Source organism: Panicum hallii, chromosome 5 (assembly GCF_002211085.1).
Source record: "Panicum hallii strain FIL2 chromosome 5, PHallii_v3.1, whole genome shotgun sequence".
In the NCBI taxonomy this organism is placed as follows: Eukaryota; Viridiplantae; Streptophyta; class Magnoliopsida; order Poales; family Poaceae; genus Panicum; species Panicum hallii.
The window spans coordinates 51,596,318-51,619,252 of NC_038046.1; the positions used below are offsets into that span (position 1 = coordinate 51,596,318).

Below are 22,935 nucleotides of genomic sequence, written 5' to 3' on the forward strand. Positions count from 1 at the left end.
TCACTGCTGACTACTGCACTCGACGGTCAGCACAGCAGTCAGCACGACGCCACGACCACGACGCACTCACATAAGCGAAACCTCGAACCTGAAGGCTATCCGCCGCTCCACGCAAAATTGCCGGAGCAGCAGCCGACGACGGCGACAGCACAGAGCCCCGGTGTACTCGTCGTCGCAAGAATGGCCAAGAGTGGCATCCAGTACGCCGTGGTCAGTACTGCTCTGCTCTGCACTCTCCTGAAGCAGCCTTCTCTTCTCGATTTGCACGGGGCGTGACGTGGCGCTGTCGCCTGTGCGGTCGCCGCAGGTGGACGCCTTCACGGCGGAGCCGTTCAAGGGCAACCCGGCCGCGGTCTGCCTCCTCCAGGACGCCGCCAAGGCCGCGGACGAGCGGTGGATGCAGTCCGTCGCCGCCGAGTTCAACCTCTCCGAGACCGCCTTCCTGCTCCGGGACTCCTCCCCCGCCGCCGCCGCCGCCCCGCGGTTCCAGCTCCGATGGTTCACTCCCGTCGCCGAGGTACCCACCCGCCTCACCATCACGCAGTCGCTTGTTACTCAATCTTGACACGAACCCTTCGTGCCGCCGCCCCAGGTCAAGCTCTGCGGCCACGCGACGCTGGCCTCCGCCCACTTCCTCTTCACATCCGTTCTCGCGGAGCACGAGACGCTCGTCGAATTCGCGACCAAATCGGGGATTCTCACCGCCAAAAAGGTCGCTGCACCGGCGAGTGCGGTGGCCTCAGGGGAAGGGAAGCTGTTCATCGAGCTGGATTTCCCCATGATTGACCTTGTCGATTGCCATCCGGCCGAGCTGCCGTCCATCCCCGAGACCCTGAACGGAGCCTCTGTTGTCAGCGTCCACAAATCGGCGACAGCTGGTGACCTCATTGTAATTCCTCTACTCCTTACTTCAGTTGTTCCCTGCTTCAATGTCTAGATTTCCCTTGATCATGACTGTAGATGTAACATATTCCAAACAGTTGCTCAACAACATCATATTTCTATGTAAAATAAGAGAAACTATTTTTAGGCGGTCTGAACTTAAAGTAAATGTGAAAACACAAATATAAACAAGAGTGATAACGAGGGAGTTCCATTTGTTCAGGTGTAACTCACAAAAAGAAAATCTGATTGGCTTTCAGGTGGAGCTTTCATCAGGAAAAGAGGTTGCCGATATCATTCCTAACATTCATGAGATTGAAAAATGTTCTGGCAGAGGAGTTATTGTTACGGGGCCAGCACCTGCTGGATCTGGCTTTGACTTCTTCACACGTTTCTTCTGCCCAAAATTTGGGGTAGATGAGGTGATGTCATACTCTTTTTCAAAATATACATTGGAGGAATGGAGGAGCTAAGATTGCTTAACATAAATCTTAAAAAGGGAACATTATCCATTTTAGTATCAAATAAGTGTACAGACTTTGTAACACCCTCTCATGGTGTAATCTCATCGTACCTCATGGATGCTTTGTTTTTCTGCCTGTCTACCATGGATACTGCATAGTTTTCTTACAGTTACAACATGTAATGACCCCCCAAAGTTGTCCATATGCTTATGAATTATTCTTCTCAACTAGAAACATATATTTGTCCCAAGTGTGATATTAGAAAGTCATCTTCTTTTGACTAGAAGCCGTACATACTGTGTACATGAAGAATAACCTATTAGAATAGCTATGCTTTATTTGATACAATCGTATTCCACTTATCTAATAACACATTTAGCACATTACTAATATATTTCACTTATTTTGTTTAAATCAGTCCCCACCTCACCGAAATTATGTTAGCATGGAACTCAAATATTTTATGTTTGGGCTTGTTGGAAACATTCACTACTTTGTGCAAATTAACACCTTGTTTCTTTTGAGGGTCGCGGGGGGGGGAGCATCCTCACCTGATTCATTTCATTATGGGCCCTAAAGGCCCGCATGATAATCGAATTTTTACATCATTTGCCTAGCATAAGGCGATTTGTTGCATGACCACATATAACATGTCCTAGCTCAAGGACTCAAACGTGGCATAACCACTGATAGAAGAACTACAACTCACGGCATCAGACATCGAGTTTGGAAGCGGCGAGCCTGCAATAAACTTGATGTGCAGAGGTGGGCACCACCCTACGCACCGGGCGCAATGCTTTCACTGCACATCAGTCGTCGCTTTCGAAGCACCGGCCAAGTGTAGGAGGGATAGAACCGCAGCAACAACGCCTCCAAGGAGGTGAACGGCGCCAAGGACGCCGTCATCGTCGAGACCGGCTAGATTCTGGCAAGGCTTTCGCCAGCGAATCCACCAACCACGTACCTCGTTGCTTGAGCTCGTATCGGCTCGCGCGATGCAGCGAGGCATGCCACCATTGACCATTGCCGCGCCTAGGCCGCACCTCGCCATTTGAATCCTTGGTGATTCGCACGAACAACAAGGCACGGTGTCTTGGGTTGTAGCCATGGCACCGCCCTGGGTAGAGAGCAGCACGCCATGGCCGAGCAGGGTAGCCTTTGTCCTGTCGTCACGAAGACCAACGTTGTTGTCCCGTCACCCCACGGAAGGCTCTTCAGAGGGGCATCAACGCGCCGGCTGCACGCTGCAGCCGCACAGCTGCGTTGGCCACCCCCTCCGGCCAGGCGGCGACACATGGGGTCGGACCTTGGCTCCACTGCTCGCGTCACCCCGCCGCACGTCGAGGCCGTCGCCGACCACCGCTGCCGGCACTAGCACCCCCCGCAGCCGTTGTAGATCCGATGCCCGCCGGAGCGCCCGCGCACCAATCGTGATGTCGTGTTTGCCACGAGCCGCGGTTGCAACAGCAGAGGTGGCCGCCGGCCACCATGGGCACCCGCCCGCGCGCCACGACGGACGCCCTCGCGTGGGTGATGCCGCCGCTGCCGCAACGTGTACATTCGGACCTAGGGGCGTCGGATCCGGCCATCGGCCCGTGGCGGTCACGTGCCGTGACGGACGCTCCCGCGTGGGGGAAGCCACCGCCGCTCCGCGTAGATCCGGCCCGGGGGGTGCCGGATCCATCCTCGGGGAGCACTGCCAGAAGACCCGCCGCCGTCGCCATTGGGGCCGAGCGTGCGTCGGCGAGATCTCGCGCTCGCCAGAAAGCACGGCCATGAGATCCCCCCACACGGGCAAGAGCGGAGTGCCCAGTGAGATCCGGCCAGGGGTTCGTCGGATCTGCCCTCAGGGACGCCGGATCCGGCCACGGATGTGCCGAGTCGAGCCGCGGGCGGACCGCCGCCCCGAGCTGCAGAACGTGAAGGGGCGTCACAGAACTCGAGGAAGAGGAAGAAGAGGCCTCGTTGCCGCCGTCCCTGCAGCCGAGCGGGCTTCCGCTGGCCTGCTCGAGCGGCGGCGAGTGGGAGGTACGGGGGAGGAAGGGGCTCGCGGCGGCGGCGGCGGCTAGGGTGCCGCCCGAGTCGCCCGCTAAGAGCGACGCTAAGAGCGATGCGGGGGCCTTTGGTCTAAAAATTAATACCTTGGCTAGCAACTTCTTTTGGTAGAAGGAAACTTCACTTTTAGGACTATTAATGTTATGAAAATATATTTAAAAAATAATGAATTTTTATTTGAAAAAAAATAATATGTGCAAAACTATAATATCTTGAACATACAGGATTTTTCATGAAGAATAATTGTGACTAGTACAGTGTCCTGACTTCTTCCTTGACCATTCCGGAATTCTGTTTTGGTTTCTGTGCTTGTGTTAACTTCGCAAATTTCCTATGGCCTACCCTCTAATCACTATGTTTTAACAGGATCCCGTTTGTGGCAGCGCACATTGTGTTTTAGCACCCTACTGGGGTGGGAAGCTGGGGAAACAAAGACTGACAGCATTTCAAGTATGTTCTTGTAGAAGTACTTTAGTGCTTCCTCAATCAACTGTCAAATTGGTCTTTGATTCTTCTTCTTCTTCTTCTTCTTTTTGAATAAATGTCTTTGATTCTTCTCTATGTCACCAGGCATCTCCACGGAGCGGAATATTACACTTGGAGTTGGAACCTGCAAGCAGTAGAGTGCGAATTCAGGGGGAAGCTGTTACAGTGATGACTGGTACCCTCCTAGGCTCCGAGCGTAACAGTTCCCCATGCTTTGAGGGTTGAAGGGCAGCGGTTGGTGAACTTGCCGGCAATTCTGTTTGTTACAACAGGCTTCCTCACCATTATTAATTTATGGAAACAAAAAGATCCTGAACTTTTCTGGAGCATCAAAATAAATTTGCAGTGAAAGCATGATGGCATAAAACACCATGTCATTTTGGTTTGTCATTTCTAAAGATCCTAGACCAAGAATGGCTTTTATTAAGAAGAATTATTTGCCATTTCTCAATCCTACTACCTTGTTGAAATTAAATGCAATAAAATATGGATAGGAATTTAAAATGAGCTGTGGCTGGAGACAAGGAAAATCATGCTACAGGTTACTCCAAATTGTGGGCTTGGAAAAATATCTCTTTTCTGCTTTGCTTGGATGCCACCACTATGGACTCGGACTCTACTACCGTCAATTCCTTTACTTTTCTCACAACTGTTATCTTTATACAAAATATGTAATGTAGTTTTGGGTTACTTTTTACACAGCTAGCTGATTTTTTTAAGTGGTGCTGTTATCCTCCTCTTCCTTGTGCTAATTAAACATGTCTTCCTTCTGCAGTTTTGACTAGGCATGATGTTAACTTACACTTAAATTAGGCATATCGTTAAGCCATTTTCATGTTCCTCAAATCCTGAAGTTATTCAGAACTATGCATTTCTTGAAAGGACTGCATTTCGCAGCATGATGGTTTAAGCATTGTCAATCTACTCTTGTGTACTGTTTAGACTGTAAAGAAATCCATTACCATGAAATTATTTTATTCTGATAATTTTGGGTGCATTGAGGTGAATGCCTTTCAGGACCCATTTTTTGAATTAATACCTGCTCTTGACAACGGTGAAAAAATTAGACTGTAAGAATGGGGCGAGAGGATGGAATTTGAGGTTCTGCATGGGGAAGAATGTATCTTTGCAATTTGAAAATTCAGAATTTAAAATTGCAGCACCAAAAAATAAAAAAAATAGTGGTAAGAGTTGGCGAGGGGAGTTCGAGATGCGTGAACCCAGAAATTCCCGGTTGGATTAACAGACTGGTGGTTTTATTTTTTACATACCACAAAAACATGGGGTGGCACCCCCGCGGCTCCACACACCCACACAACCACCCCGGGCGGCTGCCTCTCCTTCCAAACGGGAAAGCCCCAGCCCAAGTTTTTTTTACATGGGTTCTATGCCGAAGACCATTTCCACCACGTTTCATCAAACCAGGGTGTGGTGCAATGCGTTCTTGCACCAACAAACCACAACACAAAAGGCCTCAACGTCTGGAATTATTCTTTATTCTGTTTAGTTGGTTGCTGCTGCTCTCTGCGTTCCGGCCGCTGCCGCGTGTCTGCCGCCGGCTGTCGGATCAGGGATTTGGAGCCTGGAAGATCGGAGAGAGAGGGTCGAGAAAGCACAAAACCTTCCGCAAGATAGTTAGCTTGTACATCTTTAAATCCAACAACCGCCTAGCAGATCAATATGACATGCCTAGACCGGCCTATAAAAGCACAAAACCAGTCCAACGTCTTCGCTTTCACGTCCGCGCGCTATGTGCAGACAGCAAGAGCAGGCAGGATGCAGGTGCTCCGTCGGTGAGTTGACCTGTATGTCGTTGCCCAGCATCGCATCAGCACGGTTGCTACTTTTTCTTTTTTTTCTAATCTGTACAGCTAAAGGTGGTGAAATTCACTTTCTTTTTTGCCAAAAAAAGTTGATTAAATATGGTGTTGTTATATTCAACATTTTAAAATACAAAATTTAACATTATGAAATACTAGATTCAACATTTCTTCAAATATAGTTCAACACTACGAATAAGCTAGTTCAATATTTTATACAGCAACATTGAAATAGTATATCTAAAATGTTGAACTATACATTTGAAGTGTTGATATTAAAAAGTTTTGAAAATATACTCATATTGGATCTCATATTGTTAAGATAATCGTAAGAAATCTATTGGTTCAAACGGAAAAAAAATTGAATGTACCGTTAGAGAGAAAAATAAGATTGAAATTTCTAAATGGAACCCCCCATCAGCCAACAGTAGCTTGCCACCTGTCCATCCATCAAGCCTGTCTACCACGCTCGCACCAGCGCCGCACGCAGTCCTTCTTTGCTTGCATCCGCACCATCCATTTAACTATAGCACGAATCCTAAAGTGGAAGATGAATAAACTCTTCTGGAAGATATATAGGAACCACGAAGGAGATAGAGGCGAAGCGAGTCGGACAGGGGAGGTGGGCATTAGCCCATTGGGACCCTCGGGCCGGGCCGTCAGCGAGTGGGACAGCCCAACTCCTACTCTCCGCCTGGGCTTTAGCATCCAAACAGCAAGCCCAGCCTGTGCAGCCCGTTAAGTCAGAATCCCGAAGGGAGGGAGAGAGAAACCCTACTACCGGTGCCACGCTTGGCGGCTCCCTCCCACCGTCGGCCGTCGCTGCGAGTCCGGGCCACACCCGTCGCCGCCGGGGCACCGCCTCCTCTGAGACCCAGTCGCCCACTCCCTCCCGCCTCCGTCTCCCCTCGTCCCTGGCCACGCCGGGGTGCGTTCGCTCCACCCCCTGTCGGCCTGCTGCCGTCCTCTGCGTTGCGGCCTCGCCATGGCACCGGCGCGGGTGAATGCTGAAAAAGTAATTAAGAGATTCGCTTCCTCTTTTTTTTAACCTATATAAGAGATTCGCTTGTTTTTCTCCCCATCCATGCGGTCGTCTTATGCTTCTCTATCATTCGCTGCATCGATGGCGCTAGCAGGACGCTGAGGACGAGCTGGAGATGAAGGTGGAGAAGTATTCGCGGGGGAAGGGTGCCGACTTGAAGGTAATCCGTTACTGTGCTCTTACAAGTTACAAGTGCTAATCATGCTACTTTAGCGTGATTTTGTTGGCCAGCTATGCTACTAATGTTGCTCCTCTTGAAACTGCGCATTGACTTGTCTGGTTTTGGAATGGCTCCGTAGGCGCTGAGGGACAAGAAGTTGAAAGGCCAGCTCGCTGTAAAAGAGAAGCTCTATGGCCAGTCTGCGAAAGTTGCTGCAAAGGCTGAAAAGGTCGCCCTTCTTTTTCTTGCGTGCTTGTGGATTTTCTGCAAAATGTCAACAAATTTATACTTAGATTGCAAAATATGCAAGTTAGTGTCTCACAAGAAATCTTAATTGTTATAGTTTGTTTTTGTACCACCCAACTGATGTTTAGCTGCTCCAAGGGAATCCTGTTTGGATGAACTGATGAAGTGAGTAGTTGCACATACAGGGTTAGCATTCTAAGTATTATATGAGCCACTGAAACATTACTGGAAAAAAGGACAAAGCCTCAGGAAGATCTATTTGTAGTATTTTATGCATTGACCTGAAAGTACTCTTGCTAAGCTTAAAACATACTTGCTTTGGAGCACAATTTTTGTTGGCTTAGATCAGCTTCTAGCTCTTAGCCAATTGTCACACCAAATTACTATCATTGTGAATCAAGTCCTAGGGACTCTCTTGCATAACTTAAATATGTTTGTTAAAACAGCTATAAAGCGCTAGGATTTTAATTCCTTAGTTTGACTTGCTATGCTCATAATCTTCTTTCTTGATGGGTATACTCTTGAATTAGCTGTTGTTTATTTCAAGATTTGTCCTTTTCTGATTTCTGTTGCTCCGTTTACAGTGGCTTATGCCTAGTGAGGAGGGTTTCTTAGAGCCTGACAATTTGGAGAAGACATATAGATTTCCACAAGAATCGATTGTGCAAGAGGTGGATCTTTTGAGTTCAAGAAAACCATTTGATATGATCTTACCTGGTAAACCTGTTAACCGATTTTAGTGTTCTATGAATTTCTGACAACATAATTTGTCTGTTGCTCTTATCAAGTCCAGTTGCTAACTGTTTGATATTATTTCCTTGTTGATCTTACATGATCCTGTAGAATTAAGAAATCCCCGAATATTTGTATTTATGTTCGCTGATACTTCTACAAAATACTGTTCCAAATCCTACATGCATGTCCAGTGCAATTATGGTTGATCCATAAATCTGTATATTCTATATTGTTCGCTTTCCTTACTATTAACTTTTGTGATTATGATCACTGAGGACTATGGGTTACTGGCTCTCGTTTTGTGCAGTACTTGGTCCTTATACTATAGAGTACACATCAAATGGTCGCTACATGCTAGTAGGTGGACGAAAAGGCCATCTTGCTATGATGGATATGCTGAATATGGATCTCATCAAGGAATTTCAGGTCAATTCTTATACTATTGAAGCATTTAAACTTCCCCTTGTTTAGTTCACGTTCTCATTCTGCTACTTTGGAAGAGTTGTTTTTTCTTTTAGTGTGGGAATGATGCTAGAGAAGACTAAAACTATAATGAGGGATAGGAGCGAAATATAAAGTATCCTAGAAATGGCAATTTTTTATGTTGTCAAATTTTGATGATGAAATTCAATCTTATCAGTTGTGCGAAGGTGGAGCTCACAGAACTTATAGTTTATATTGGTCGTTTGCACCATGTTACACGGTATAAGAACTTGATAGATGCAAATGCAACTAGATCAAGGATCTTGACCCAGTTAGTCAAAGTTATTCGGAATTTCTTTCTGTTATCCTCTACAGGCCAAAAAAAAAGCATATGTTGGCCTGCTCACGCCATTGTTCTTAAGGTGGTACAGAGAGGTGTGTGACCATAGCAAAATAGCAGCAGCCCACCAGCCAGTCCATATCCCTTCCTCTGCCTTGTCACATCCATGATGCAGCTTCCCTTGGCTTGACCAGATCAATTCTACACCGCCATTGCTCCCTTCTCTCTCGTAACACTCTGTCCTTGCTTCCTTTCTTAGCTTGATAGTGGTACCACCTGGGAGGGAGGGTGGGGGATGGATGGATATGGAGGTTGAGTCATATCTGAGTATCAAGGTGCTGTTACAAATTTACAATAGTTATGCTGGTCAAGCTCTCCTTTATCACACTGATAACTTAGTAAGCACTAAACCATCAATCCTGTCTGCTGGGTTAACAATTAACTTGGCAAATTTAAAGAGTTATCAAGATGCAAGTTCTACATGTGATGCAATCAGTAGCTTACACTTGTATATTGTGGTTTTTTTTCGTTTCATATACTTCGATTGGTTGCAGCTAAGGTTGGACCAACTTTGATTATTGATTATCATAGTCTAGGCTGTTCATTTTCTTAGAACAGTAGAGGTTATATGAGGCTATTCCTCTATTTTATCATTTGTATTTTTATGTGGAGCTATGTTTGGCGGCCTTAGGCTAATGGCATGCATCTCTAATTTTTTGTCAAAATATTTTCCATGCCACCCATTTTTGGGTACTTCCACCTGCCTTTAATAATCACAACTGTTTGCTAGATGTCTCTTTTCTTTTTAATGTGCTTCATGCATTACACTCTCTGATCTGGTTTTTATTTCTTCAGGTGAGGGAAACTGTTCGTGATGTGGCATTTTTACATAATGAGCAGATGTATGCAGTCGCTCAAAAAAAGTAAGTTTTTGACTTTTCTTGAACTGTGTAGCATGTTGTTGTTGCTCAGAGTCTCAGAAATAAGACCATATATATGGTTAAATTTATTGATGAACCAGGCTATAAAATTATTCAAAATGCTGCATTTTCCTAAAGAAATACCCTGGAGATTATCTCATGCAAACAGCATTTGTGAACAATAAGCACATTAGACTTCTTGTATATAATCTGAATATTAATGATATCCTGGGGCATATTATGCGAACAGCATTTGTGATCAATAAGCCTATTTTTTGCATCACATTAGACTTCTAGTACATAATCTAAATATTAATGACATGATGTAGGAGCAGCTGAGAATTGCCCTCCGAGTTTGGAGCTCTGACTGCTTTGAATTACTTGTCTGCAACTGTTCGTGATTGCTTTTCGGAGGCATTTAACGATTCGGTGCATCAAAATGTTTACACTAGACTAGATCAAGCAAAGTGTATATGCTTCGTCAATACTTTATTCGTTGCGGCAGTTGTATAAGGCTGTTGATCTTTGTTTCCTGTGTTATACTGTTAACATTTCATAGTTACTCATAGGAATATTTTGAAACAGGTACCCTTACATATATAATCAACATGGTGCAGAAATTCATTGTCTGAAGGTAAAGCACAGGGGATTTATTTTCTTTGAGAATGTTGTTGATATTTCTGTGGTATTGTTATTTACATTTTGATTTTTCACTTGCTTATTGGGAAAATTGTAGAAAAAATAGAAAAGAATGTAAATATTCCTATTTTCTATGTTCATATCATTACGATGATCCCACTGAACAAAAATATGGCACTTGAGCTAATTGTGAAGTATACGCTCATTGATTATTAATATATGCACACTTCTATATTCAGTATTGCTGGGAAAATTAACAGCACTACAGATCACGTGCTCTTGGAAAATATGTACCATTGTCTGCGAGATTCACATGTGGCTATGGTCCACTTGTCCGTTTGACTTATAATGAAGTTTTCATGAATGCAAACTGTTCAGTGGTAAAAATGCCCTGCATCCAGGAGATTATCTCACTGAAAGTGTATTCTTTTGCTAGTCTGATCATTTTTTTTCTCCTGTGTTGACAGGAACATGGCAAAGCATTGAAACTCCAGTTTCTGACTAAACAATTCCTCTTGGCTTCAATAAACAGCTTTGGGCAGCTCCACTACCAAGATGTGAGCACTGGTGAGATGATTGCAAATTACAGGACAGGTCTGGGGCGAACTGATGTTATGCGGGCCAATCCCTATAATGCTGTCATAGGCCTCGGACATGCTGCTGGCAAAGTTACCATGTGGAAGCCAACAAGTGTGAAACCCCTGGTCACCATGCTGTGCCATCATGGCCCTGTAACTGCTCTTGCATTCGACAGGGGTGGCCATCTTATGGCAACGGCAGGTGTTGACAGGAAGATAAAAATCTGGGACCTGAGAAAGTATGAGGTTGTAAAGTCGTATGCAGCGCGTGGTCAATCCTTGGATTTTAGCCAGAAGGGGCTATTGGCCTGCAGCAACGGATCTCAAGTAGAGATCTACAGGGATTTCGGTGGGCATGATTATAGGCTTTACATGAAGCACAGAATGCTGAAGGGCTATCAGGTTGGGAAAGTTTTGTTCCGGCCCTACGAAGATATTCTGGGGATTGGGCACTCGATGGGCCTTTCGTCCATCCTTGTTCCAGGATCCGGTGAACCGAACTTTGATACCTTTATTGACAATCCCATGGAGACTACCAAGCAGAAGCGGGAGAAGGAGATTCATGCTCTCCTTGACAAGCTCCCGCCGGACACTATCATGCTTAATCCAAATTTGATAGCCACTGTAAGAGCTCCGAAGAAGAAAGAGAAGAAGACCAAGAAGGAGATCGAGGAAGAGATGGAAGAGGCTATTGAGGCCGCGAAGAACACTGAGCACAAGAAGAAGACCAAGGGCAGGAGCAAGCCCAGCAAGCGGGCCAAGAAGAAAGAGGAGGGTGTTTTCAGAGCCAAAAGGCCCTTCTTGGAGCAATCAAAGGAGGTTGTCGGGCGACCTGACAAGAAGCAGCGGATAGGCGAAGAGGTGGAACTCCCAAAAGCCTTGCAGCGGTTTGCCAAGAAGCCGCAGTCATGATCATAACACAAAGAGTTGGGGTTTCACTGTGGTTTGTAATGCATCGTTAGTAACCTTTATCTTTTAGCTGGCCAATATGTAAAATTTCTGCGTGAGGAATTGGTGCACAAGAATGCGCCAAAATTTTGTTCTAACCGTGGGCATTCCAGTGAGCATGGGCCATAGCCCCTGTGGGCTGAAACTCTTCCATTCACGTAGTTTAATGTTTTATCTTTTCATTCAGATAGTGAAGGTGACAGTTCCTAGGTTGTTCTTGGTCCACCTAAAGCACTCTTGAGTAGAACCTAGGTGCCTTTGTGGTCAAGTACTGAAGAGAATTAGAACTTTGAAGCAGAAGCATTCATTCGCTGGCCCTTTATGCTGCGGCGAATGTATTGGGTCACTTTCTTGTGAGGTTTGGCTCTCGATGGTGACTATGTTTGGAAAGGAGTTGCTTGTACATAATTGCAGTCAGCATTATGTACTAGTTTTGTGTGTGGTTAGCCCGCAAGGAAACGTGGAACGTGTAGCCAGTAGCCGGAAGGGTTTGAACTAAAAGCATTTGTATTTGTTACTCCCACTTTCTTTTTAAGGCGTGCAAGTAACTCAGCGTATAAACCTTCTATTCTTTTCTTCAACAATTAGTTTAAAAATATATAGACAATACTAATAAATTTAGTATTTTTTGGTACATAATATAATTTGAAGGTACTTGCATAAAATGCGAATTTCGTGGTACAGTATCTAAGACCGCCGTGCGAAATATAGCACCTTGCATTGCAGACTGCATCGAATCCAAATCGTGTCTAAACTTTGTTGCAAGCATAGAAAAGCAGAACGCAACTAGCTGGTGCAACAGTAACAACAGACCAGGTCCCATGTTCTGCTAGTCACTACAGAACCAGGAGCAGAACTGCAGCGCCACTGTCCTCTCAGGACACTGATAACAAATTAACAACCACGGAAGCACTTGACAAACATCAACAAAGATGTGCTTCTTGGCCAGGTTGGATCCATTGTTTTCAGACCCTCGTAAGGTCCTCTTGGTTCCTCCAGATTAAAGTTGAGTCATGTTTAGACGTCCATTAGAAGTATTAAATATAAAGTTGAATCATATTTAGACGTCCATTAGAAGTATTAAATATAGACTAATTATAAAATTAATTATATAAATGGAAATTAATTTACGAGATGAATCCATAAGCCTAATTAGTCCATAATTTGGCAATATTGTGCTACAATAAACATATGTTAATAATAGATTAATTAGGCTTAATAGATTCGTTTCGTAAATTAGTTTCCATTTATGCAATTGGTTTTATAGTTAGCTCATATTTAATTTCTCTAATTGATATCTAAATATCCGATGTGACTCGGACTAAAAATTAGTCCCGATCCAAACACCTCATAAGGTCCTGGATCCACACAACCCCTAACTTTTTGACGAAATGATATGGGCATTTTCTATAAAAAATGACAGGTGCATATTGCAGCCAGTCACTCAAGGATTCCTTTTAGGCCCTATTTGGATCCGGCAAGGCTAAACTTTACCTCTATCACATCGAATGTTTAGTTGCTAATTAGAAGTATTAAACGTAAATTAATGATAAAACTAATTGCATAACATCTATGCTAATTCGTGAGATGAATCTATTAAACCTAATTAATACATAATTAGCCCATTAGGCTTAATAGATTCATTTCACGAATTAGTCCTAACTTCTAAAATTAGTTTTATAATTAGCACATATTTAGTTTTCTAATTAGTATCGAAACATAATACGATGTGATAGCACTAAATTTTAACCCTTACGATCAAACAGGCCTTTATGCCTGGATGGAATAAATCTAAGAAAGTGTCTTAGTGAGTGCCATTGGCACTTTGGCAGTGCTGCTCCTGATATATCGGCTCAGTGCACCAGCTAGATTGCTCCTGTTCAGTGTTCAGACTTCAGAGACAACTGAGCACAGAGCCCAGAGCTCAGGAGCTTGGTCTCGTCGGACGATGGCCAAGAAACCCATCCGATACACCGTGGTCAGTGTAGAATAATAAAATTGGTGTATAATGGATTGAATATGCATTGAGCCTCTCGAATGATATATATGAGAGTTACAAGACTTGGGATCAAGATATTATAAGGAATCGTAATTCTAACTAACTCTATCTAATCCTGTACCGTGATATACTCTAACATCCTTCGCAATCACAGTGGGAGCACTGCAGATGGTGAGACTAGAGAAGAAGTCGAAGGCAAAAGCCAATGGACTAACATCCACCCACAGCTATAATATCGGCGCGGTGTGGATGCTGCGACTAGAGAGAAAAATCGACGAGTAACTCATACGGATGATAGCCCTTTGTGCCAATGTCAAGGTAGCCTAGATGAGGGTGAATAGCCATGATTGATGATGCCGTGCATAGGGTAGCCGTGGTCGACGTAGCTATCGAGGTTGCTGAAGACGAGGGAGCCATATATGAAGCCGCGGGCGCACAAGGAGGCGCTATAGCGATGGTGGCGAAATGGGAAGACGCCGGAGACAAAGACGGTGACGCGTCGAGGCAGTCATCAGGGAGGAAGATGGACGCTGAGGACGAGGTCAAGGCCACCATGGCGACGTGTGCGCCGGGTTTGCCAGACCCGAGAAAGAGTCGACGATGAAGGCATGCACCGAGGTCGCCAATATCGGACGTGCAAGATAGAGGGTACGACTAGACACGTCATTGTTTGAGGGACCAGCAGAGAAAGCATCCACAGTGGTCGCAGGCGCAGAAGAACGACGGGGCAGAAGATATCGATGCAGCCTGCTTGCCGAAGTAGACGAAGTAGTTGGGGAAGAGACGGCGACGCTGGCAATGAGGTTGTGCTAGACGAAACGAGTCAGAGAGGGGAGGCGGACGGTTAACGGTAGGGCCGGGCAATCCATGGGTAGCGGCAGCGGTGCTCGAAAAAGACGGCGCAATGCTCGATTAGCTTGACGAAGACCATATGCGCGATGCACAACGACGCGTAATCGACAATGAGGTTGTGGACGTGGTTGGCGGTGGTGAGGATGCAACAGCAAAGGAGACCACGGGTGGCGCCGCTGCTGCCCGAAGAGGCGACGCAGCAGCAGCCCCCCATGCTCGGGGTGGAGGCGCGCATGACGAGGATGGACATCACGAGAGCTAGGTGGATCACACATGTCGGTTGATCAGATCGAATGTGCGCGAGGTGAGACGACGATGTGCGAAGTCGGTGGAGTTGTCCCGATCAGTGGAGGCGACGATGAGACAGTGAAGATCGACGTGCGGACGAAGCGGCTAGGTGGGTGGTGCAACGGGGCGTCCTCTAAGGCGCCATCCATCTCGCCATGCCACATAATCGTAGACGAGAAAAAAGCCGGTGAAGTCGATCCCGATGTCAAAATAGAGGTGTAAGGTCGACGGGCGACGGGCGGTGGATGACGCAATCCTAATCTCTGATCGGGCGAAGAAGAAAAACCATACAGCGGCGGCAGTAAATCTATGTTCAAACCCCGGTGCATGTAGCTTTATGCTTCGTCCATGCACTGAGCGGATTAACTCCTAATCTCCTCTCTCATGTTGCATGAAAAGCATGGAGCAGAGAGAGAGTAGAAGATGAGAATCTGCAGCTTGGTCGTTGGAGTAGTCGTCGGAGCAGGGAGGCCACCTAGCAGTACGGCCCAACCAGCAGATGCCAATGGGGTTGCACCAGCGCGGCCACCGGCAGGGCACGGTGCCCCTCGCATAGGGTTGGAGAGGCTCAGCCACGGCGGAGCCCGACAAGAGCCGCCACGGAACCTGACGAGGACCCAAGCAAAGTAGAGCCACCAATAGATAGCAACATGACTTCAGAGATCGGAGAAGACAAACTGCTTTGGTAGATGACACTATAACGACGACGGCGTCCAGAACAATGTGATCCGCCTTAAGACAAGGGCGCTGCCCCCAGCGGAGATCGATCTTCCCAGAGGCGCGCGACACGGAAGCAAGCGGTGTGTAGAATTTATCACCTTGGATTAAACCTAAACTCATGATATTATGTAGAATAATAGAATTGATGTGTAATGGATTGATTATGCATTGAATCTTTCGGGCAGTATATATAAGAGTTAGAAGATTTGAGGATCAAGACATTACAGGGAAGCGTAATCCCAACTAACTCTATCTAATGCCGCATGGTGATATACTCTGACAGTCAGTGCTGCTCTACCCCCTTCGCCAGCCGTGTTCCCTCGTGCTCATGACCGGCATCACCCGTGACGTCGTCGTCGTCGCAGGTGGACGCCTTCGCGGCGGGGCCGTTCAAGGGCAACCCGGCCGCGGTGTGCCTCCTCGAGGCCGCCGCGGACGAGTGGTGGATGCATGCCGTCGCCGCCGAGTTCAACCTCTCAGAGACCGCCTTCCTCCTCCGCGACGACGGTGGCTCTTTATCCCCCGCCGCCGCCGCCCCGCGGTTCCAGCTCCGATGATTCACCCCCGCCGCCGAGGTCACCCCACCCTCCTTATCCACGGTCCCCCCTGCAACTTCTCGCGTCAGAGTTTATCCTTCTTTGATTCCTCCTGATATGGGAGCCCGCGCCGCCGCTCCAGGTCGATCTCTGCGGCCACGCGACGCTGGCCTCGGCGCACTTCCTCTTCACCTCTGTCCTCGCGGAGCACAACGCGGCCGTCGAGTTCGCGACCAAATCCGGGGTGTTCATCGCCAAGAAGGTTCCTGCGGCGACGGGCGTCTCCGGCGAGGGGAAGCTGTTCATCGAGCTGGATTTCCCCATGATCGATTTTGTCGAGTGCCATCCTTCCGAGCTGCGCTCCATCCCCGAGACCCTCAACGGAGCTACCGCTGTCAGCGTTCACAAATCCGCGGCCGGTGATCTCATTGTAATTGCTCTCATTCTCATTATAGCTGCTCGCATTAATTAATGTTTATATTCCAGTGCTTATTGCTGAAATATTGAACTATTTCCCACCATGAAAATGGATGTGATCAAATATATTAGTGATACCTTGACCAATTTCCTTTATTTGACAAGGCAAGTATTCTCTTGCCAAAAAAAAACACTCAACATTATGCTCTGGCTATTTATCTTTGTATGATTGTGCTAACTTCATGGTAGGCTGCACAAACTTTAAGTGAAAAATACAGAAACAGAGAAAAATAAGAAGAGATGAGGAGGTCTTGTTTGCTTAGGATGTTACTAAAAGTATCTGATCGGTTTTACAGGTGGAGCTTTCCTCAGGAAAAGAGGTTGCCGATATCCATCCCAATATCAGTGAAATTAAAGAATGTTCCGGCACAGGTATCATGATTACCGGGCCAGCGCCTGCTGGATCCGGTTATGACTTCTTCACACGTTATTTCTGCCCAAAATTTGGCAATTGGCATAGACGAGGTACGTCGTAATCGTTGTCCCAAACTGTATATGGAGCATTCAAAAATTTTATCAGCCTCTGAAGAAGTACTCAAGGTGTGTTCGTTTCCTACCCTCTAAATTTTAGACCCATCATATCAAAAAGAATCTTATCATTTAGAAGTATTAAATAAAGTCTAATTATAAAACTTTTTGCACAGATGGGTGCTAATTCGCGAGACAAATTTAATGAGCCTAATTAATCCATAATTTGCTACAGTGATGCTACAGTAATCATCCGCTAATCATGGACTAATATACCTCATTAGATTCGTCTCGCGAATTAGCCCTGGGGTTCTGCAATTAGTTTTGTAATTAGACTTTATTTAATACTTCTACATGATAAGATTCTCTTTGATATGACCCCTCTAAAATTTAGACCCCAGGAAACGAACACACCCTCAGTCATGCATTTTTCAGCCTTTAAACCCTGGATAGTTAGATACTGCAAACTTAGCTTCACAGCATGTCATCAACCCCGTGTGTCCTAAAGGAAAACAATCAAAATCTCTTTACTTCTTTCTTCTTAATTACAAACACGCTGAATCCTTATATGAGAGTACGAGACTACAAGTCATAGTACTCTGTGACTATTCTAATATCATTCCATCCGGTAAGGAGTTTAGGGTCTGTTTGGGACCGCTCTGCTTCACAAATCGCAGCTCAGCTTCATGAACTTCACAGCAAAGCAGCTCAGCTTTGAAGTTGCAGAGTTTTTGAATGTGTTTGGCTGGTAGACCAACTTCAGCTTCAGAAAAAAGAGATTCGGATTGGAAAAGTCCCTTATGCTCTTGAACGATGTATGAGAGGATTTCATTTATGATTTTTCATCTAAACGCTTAACTAAAAAATAACAGTATATTATAAATAGATAATAAAGTACAAATATTCCAAAATAATTTCATTACATATCAAGTCTCAATGATCTACTACTCATACTACATCCAACTTTGAGAAATAGCCGTTGCTAATGCATCACGAAAAACATCCATAGTAGGCGCATTGGGTACTGGAGATGATCCATCCGAGAACACTACATACTTGTTATACCTTTCCGGTATTGTAGGCTCATAATTTTCATCATGCTCCACACGTTCAAAGTCTAAATCACCACTGTTATGCTCACGGATGAAATTATGGATCACCATGAGTCTTATCGATATCATCTTTTGCTTCCATAATGGATACATCTGCATTTTATAGAGAATTTGCCACTTTATTTTCAAGACTCCAAATGACCCTCAATAACACTACGAACTCGTGCATGAATACGATTGAACTTTTTCTTAGGAGACCTTGGTTCTACACCTCTATGCCATTCGGGTAAGTGATACCTCTCACCCTTGTATGGTGCTAAGTATCCCGGTCTATTAGGATATCCGGCATCAACAACATAATACTTACCTATAAATAAAAAATATATGATATGTTTAGATAATAAAGAATTAGAGTTGCAAAATTGAAAATGTAGAAACCAGCCATAAATTACCTACCCTTGGGAGGGTGTGGGAAGAACTTTCGATCCAACTTCATTGCATTATACAACACAGTGGTGTCATGCACAGAACCCGACTGCCCCACAGAAACATAAGTGAATGTCATGTCAAAGTCGCAAATTGCTAGGATATTTTGAGTCGGTATCCCTGTTTTTCCAATATACCTTACTTGTTCACTAGGGGGTAGAGATACCCTAATGTGTGTCCCATCTAGAGCACCAATACAATCTTTGAAGTGTGGAAATGCCCTTCTATCATCTGCTATCTTTTTGTGGACGGTAGGAAAGTTTGCATCTTTTGGAACAAGAAAATATTTTGCCATTTCCATCAAAGATTCTAGAACCCCAAGAAGGTATTGTGAACACAGATGAACAGCTAAAATTTGTGAACAAAACAATACTTACCACTTTCATTTTTTTCCACCATTCATTGTCCATGTTAATTACTCCTCTTGTATTGTCCCAACCGGTTTCGGTTTGATTCCACAGAAACTTTTGCCAAATTGACCGATCATTCTTCGACCTATCCCACTTGTTCTTTTTGTGTCTTTGATAACTCGATTCCGGTCATTTGGTAAAATCTTCCCGACACTTCAGTGTAACCTAAAGTGTTCAAATGTGTATTTGGCATATTCCCTCTCCTTACTTGTTCAGCGAATAACTCACATACAATACGATTATAATCATCTGTCCATTCCATAGAATCACCCTAATCAACAATTATGTGGAGCAATATTTTGAAGCATACATGACAAGACAAATTATCTAATTGACTAGCATACATACACTCAGCAGCAATGGAATTGACCAGCAGCCATAGAAGAAATCGAGCGAAAAAATTATACCGATTTCGGAAGACTAGAGATGCGGGCATGACCCCTGCTGCCTCCCGCGCCGCCCCTGCCCGCGCCGCCCCTCCCAGCGCCTCCCCTACTTCCTTTCGGCGCCGGCCGCGCCCTGGGCCGCGTGGCCCGCGCCGCGCGTGCCATGGCCGGCAGCTAGGGTTTTGAGGGAGCAGACAGAGGGAGGAAGAGGGGGGGGGGTCGCAGGTACGGGAGAGAACAGAAGAAAAATGTTTCATTCCAGGTGTGTAATCAGTAGCATTGGTGGGTAATTTTCCTCCAACTTCACGAGGGAGTTCAAAACGACTATTCGTGAAGTACCATTTTGGCTGCTTCATGGATTTCGTGAAGTTGGGGCCAACTTCACGTTTTTTGGTGAAGCTGAGCTGGTGAAGCTGTGGGTGTTTGGCTACAGTTTCACGAAGCAAAGTTGAATTTGGTGAAGTGAAGCAGTCCCAGACAGGCCCTTAGTACCTCTGCAAACATAACAGGTTCAAACAGTTCTTGTCACTGTAAACCATGTGTAATTGGGCACCTTAGAACATGGAGGATCCATTTATTATGAATATTTGGATAAAGTTCGTTCGAAAGAAATTGGATAAAGTTCTTTTGGGTATTTGGAATTCAGGAAATCTGTTGTGGTTGCTCTGTAAATATCTTCTGTCCTGACTCCTTTTTAGAAAAGGGAAATCGTTTACGGTCTGACTCCTGACACCTAATTAACTTTTGGCAGGACCCTGTTACCGGTAGTGCACATTGGGTTCTAGCAACCTATAGGGTTGAGAAGCTGGGGAAACAAAAATTGACAGCGCTTCAAGTATATCCGCCAAAATACTTTAAAATTTCCTCGATCAACCATCAAACTGGTTTTCTTTTCTGAACTTATCCATATATCATCAGGTCTCTCCACGAAGCGGAACCCTGTACCTGGAGCTGGAAGCTGCATCCAGGAGAGTGCGAATTCAGGGAGAAGCTGTCACTACGATGATCGGCACCCTCCTAGCCTAGCATCATCCCCATGTAAGCTTGGAGATCCGAAGGACGGTAGTTGATGAATCTGGGTGCAGGTTCAACACTATTAGTTTATGAATATAAAAGCTCCTGAACTTTTCTGGAGCGTCGAAAAATAGTTTCAGTACAGCCATGTTGGCGAAAATTACCAGCCCCTTCTGCTTTGTCATTTCTCAGTGTACAATAAGCAGGTTAGCAGGATGGAGCTGTGGACTACTTGCATCACCGTTCGAGATTCTTGCTATGTTGAAATTTGGGCATTTTCGAAACAAATAGAACAGCGCGGAAACAATCCAGCAATCCTTTTTATATACTATGTACGTACACATGTGTGTTCAATCGAAAGAAGAACCGGAAGCAACGAGCAGAAGAACATGTACAGTACGTGTCTGTCGGGCAACGAATCAACACAACAATCGGCGCGTCCCGTGTCCGTGTCCCAGGGACAGCCCAGAGGCCAGCATGACGTCGACCTCTATCCTGGACGCCGCAAGGTCCTCGAACGACTCGTCATCCCTCTCCTCCCCCCGCCGTTCGTTCTGCTTGGCGGCCGGCGCCGCCGACGCCTCGGTCACGGCGGGGCGGAGGAGCTCCCTCGGGCTGGGACGGCCGCCGCCCGTGATGTAGCGCTCGGCGGCCAGCACGCCGGCGCTGTCCCCGCCCAGCAGCTCCGACAGCAGCAGCGCGATGGACGCCATGGGACGAAGACGAAGACGAGCAGCGAGCAGGCAGCAGCGCCCCCGATGGATCGCTCGCACGAGTGGGATCGGACGGAGCAGGCAAGCAGGGATGCTCCTGACGGCCGGAACGGAACTCTGGTTGGTGGTTGTGTGCTGGAGTTAGTACGTCGTGGTACGGCGACGATGGTACGGGTGGGAGGCGGGAGATTTATATATATGCAAAGCTGCGTGGCGGCCGGCCGGACGCGGAACCGGATGAAGGCTGACCGAGGCGCGGGCGTCAGGTGGCTGCGCACGGCGCTGGGTCTGACGACCAAAAAACAGCGTGCCTTCACTGCTTGCTCCGCACGGTCGCAGCAACCAGGAAACTGACGGAGCGTCGGACGGTTGGAGCCTGCCTGGGGCGCGGGCGAGCGGGGCCACACCCACCCACTGATTGCGTCGTGGTCAACTTGGCCCGGCCCAGGCGGGCGTGCAGAGGCCGCAGAACAGATCCTCTCCCCTGGCGGCGTTTGGTGTTTTGCTACCGCGTGTTAAGAGCATCCCCAGCAAGTTTCTACTCATAGAGCAGGGGCTGAGAGTGAAAAAACACACTCCATGTCTCCGTGAAGTGGTCGGCTGGTTCGTCGTGCACAGCGGGCTGATCAGCCGGAGGAAATCAGCGGATCCCAGCCCACAGCAGCACTCGCCCGGTCGGCAACCTGCTGGCCCGGTTCGGTGGGCGGCCTTGCGGCGGCCCGGTTCGGTGTCGGTGCGGTGCAGTGCAGGTAGGCCTAAGTGCAGGTGCATCCAGCTGCGCAGCCCCAGGTTTATCGCCGCCGCCGCGGCGCGCGCGGCCTGGAAAGAGTCGCCGCCGTCGAGCCCCTTTGCGTGCACGCTCGGGGATTGGAATGCTGAGCTCGCTCATCAGGGCACTGACGGGTTCGTAGTATGATTCGTATTGCGCATGCGCGTGCGTGATCATCGTCACGGCCCGGTGGGTCAAGGACGACACCCAGTCCAGCGGTATCAGCGGGGATGGGGATTTATCCCCTGTGGGTAGACCGGGGCGGGGCGGGTCGCGGATTTGCCCCGTGGGGGCCCATTGGGTAATCACTCTCCCTGTTCGTTCTCACTTTCTCAGTCTCTCCCTGTCCTCCCCTTCCGCGGCCATCGCCCGTCCCCAACTCCTCATCCTCCACAGCTCCTCCCCATCCGCCACCGCCGCTCAGGGCTCCACCGCTCCGACTTCGTCATCTCCGTCCGACACCGGTGCACCTCCCGTGCCTCGGCGCACCTCCCGCACCCCGACACCGGCGGCGCGGCTCCGGAGCTTGGCCGCCCGAGTCCCGACGGCGTGCCTCGTCGCTGCGCCCGGATCCTCCTCCACCTCCCCGTCAGGACTCAGGAGCTCGTCCACCCATCCCCAACTCCTCGTCCTCCACGGCTCCACCCCGTCCGGCCGTCCTCGCCAAGCCGCCGGTCGCCGGCTCACCTTGATATGCCATCCTCACGGGCCCCGTCAGGGATCGGGGATCCACGGGGAACGAGACGATTTCGGGGCCGGGGCGGGGAATGCGAATCGGGGATCGGGTCGAGGACGGGGATCGCTCCCCCGGCCCCGCCCCGGCCCGTTGCCAACGGAGCGAGCACTGATGCGTGGGTCTGTCGGTGATCTGGGAGTACGTTAGACCATCTCGTTCCGTTGCCAACCTGACCTGCAGCAGCTGGTCCGAGGCGCGAGGAGGTGGAGTGGAGGAATCAAGGCTACCTGTCGGACGCGCTGCGTCTGGGAATTTGGGAATCGAATACGTTTTGATTTATCAACTGGCTAT

General features: G+C 47.3%; 3 protein-coding genes and 1 pseudogene across 4 annotated transcripts; 3 read left to right on the plus strand and 1 right to left on the minus strand.

Moving 5' to 3' along the window:
* The first annotated feature begins 51 nt into the window (after positions 1-51).
* LOC112894997 (uncharacterized isomerase BH0283-like) lies at positions 52-4,338 on the plus strand. Its single transcript, XM_025962854.1, has 6 exons — positions 52-210; positions 308-517; positions 593-889; positions 1,143-1,304; positions 3,768-3,851; positions 3,972-4,338. Exons 1-6 carry the CDS (start codon positions 181-183, stop codon positions 4,110-4,112), a joined length of 924 nt encoding a protein of 307 aa, XP_025818639.1. The 5' UTR covers positions 52-180; the 3' UTR covers positions 4,113-4,338.
* Positions 4,339-6,461: 2,123 nt separating this feature from the next.
* On the plus strand, positions 6,462-12,045 carry LOC112894524 (probable U3 small nucleolar RNA-associated protein 7). 2 transcript variants are annotated; one of them, XM_025962272.1, is made up of 8 exons: positions 6,462-6,722; positions 6,844-6,909; positions 7,049-7,138; positions 7,740-7,872; positions 8,198-8,316; positions 9,509-9,576; positions 10,159-10,207; positions 10,680-11,702. In XM_025962272.1, the coding sequence occupies exons 1-8, from the start codon at positions 6,693-6,695 to the stop codon at positions 11,700-11,702; spliced, it is 1,578 nt and encodes a 525-aa protein (XP_025818057.1). In that variant the 5' UTR covers positions 6,462-6,692. The 2 variants fall into 2 exon arrangements, with proteins under 2 accessions (XP_025818057.1, XP_025818056.1); XM_025962271.1 differs by having other exon boundaries at positions 6,463-6,722; positions 6,841-6,909; positions 10,680-12,045.
* A 3,897-nt stretch (positions 12,046-15,942) lies between these two features.
* LOC112894463 lies at positions 15,943-20,596 on the plus strand (annotated as a pseudogene).
* Positions 20,597-20,713: 117 nt separating this feature from the next.
* On the minus strand, positions 20,714-21,289 carry LOC112894462. The gene has a single exon (XM_025962189.1). It carries the CDS (start codon positions 21,137-21,139, stop codon positions 20,846-20,848), a length of 294 nt encoding a protein of 97 aa, XP_025817974.1. The 5' UTR covers positions 21,140-21,289; the 3' UTR covers positions 20,714-20,845.
* Positions 21,290-22,935: the final 1,646 nt, after the last annotated feature.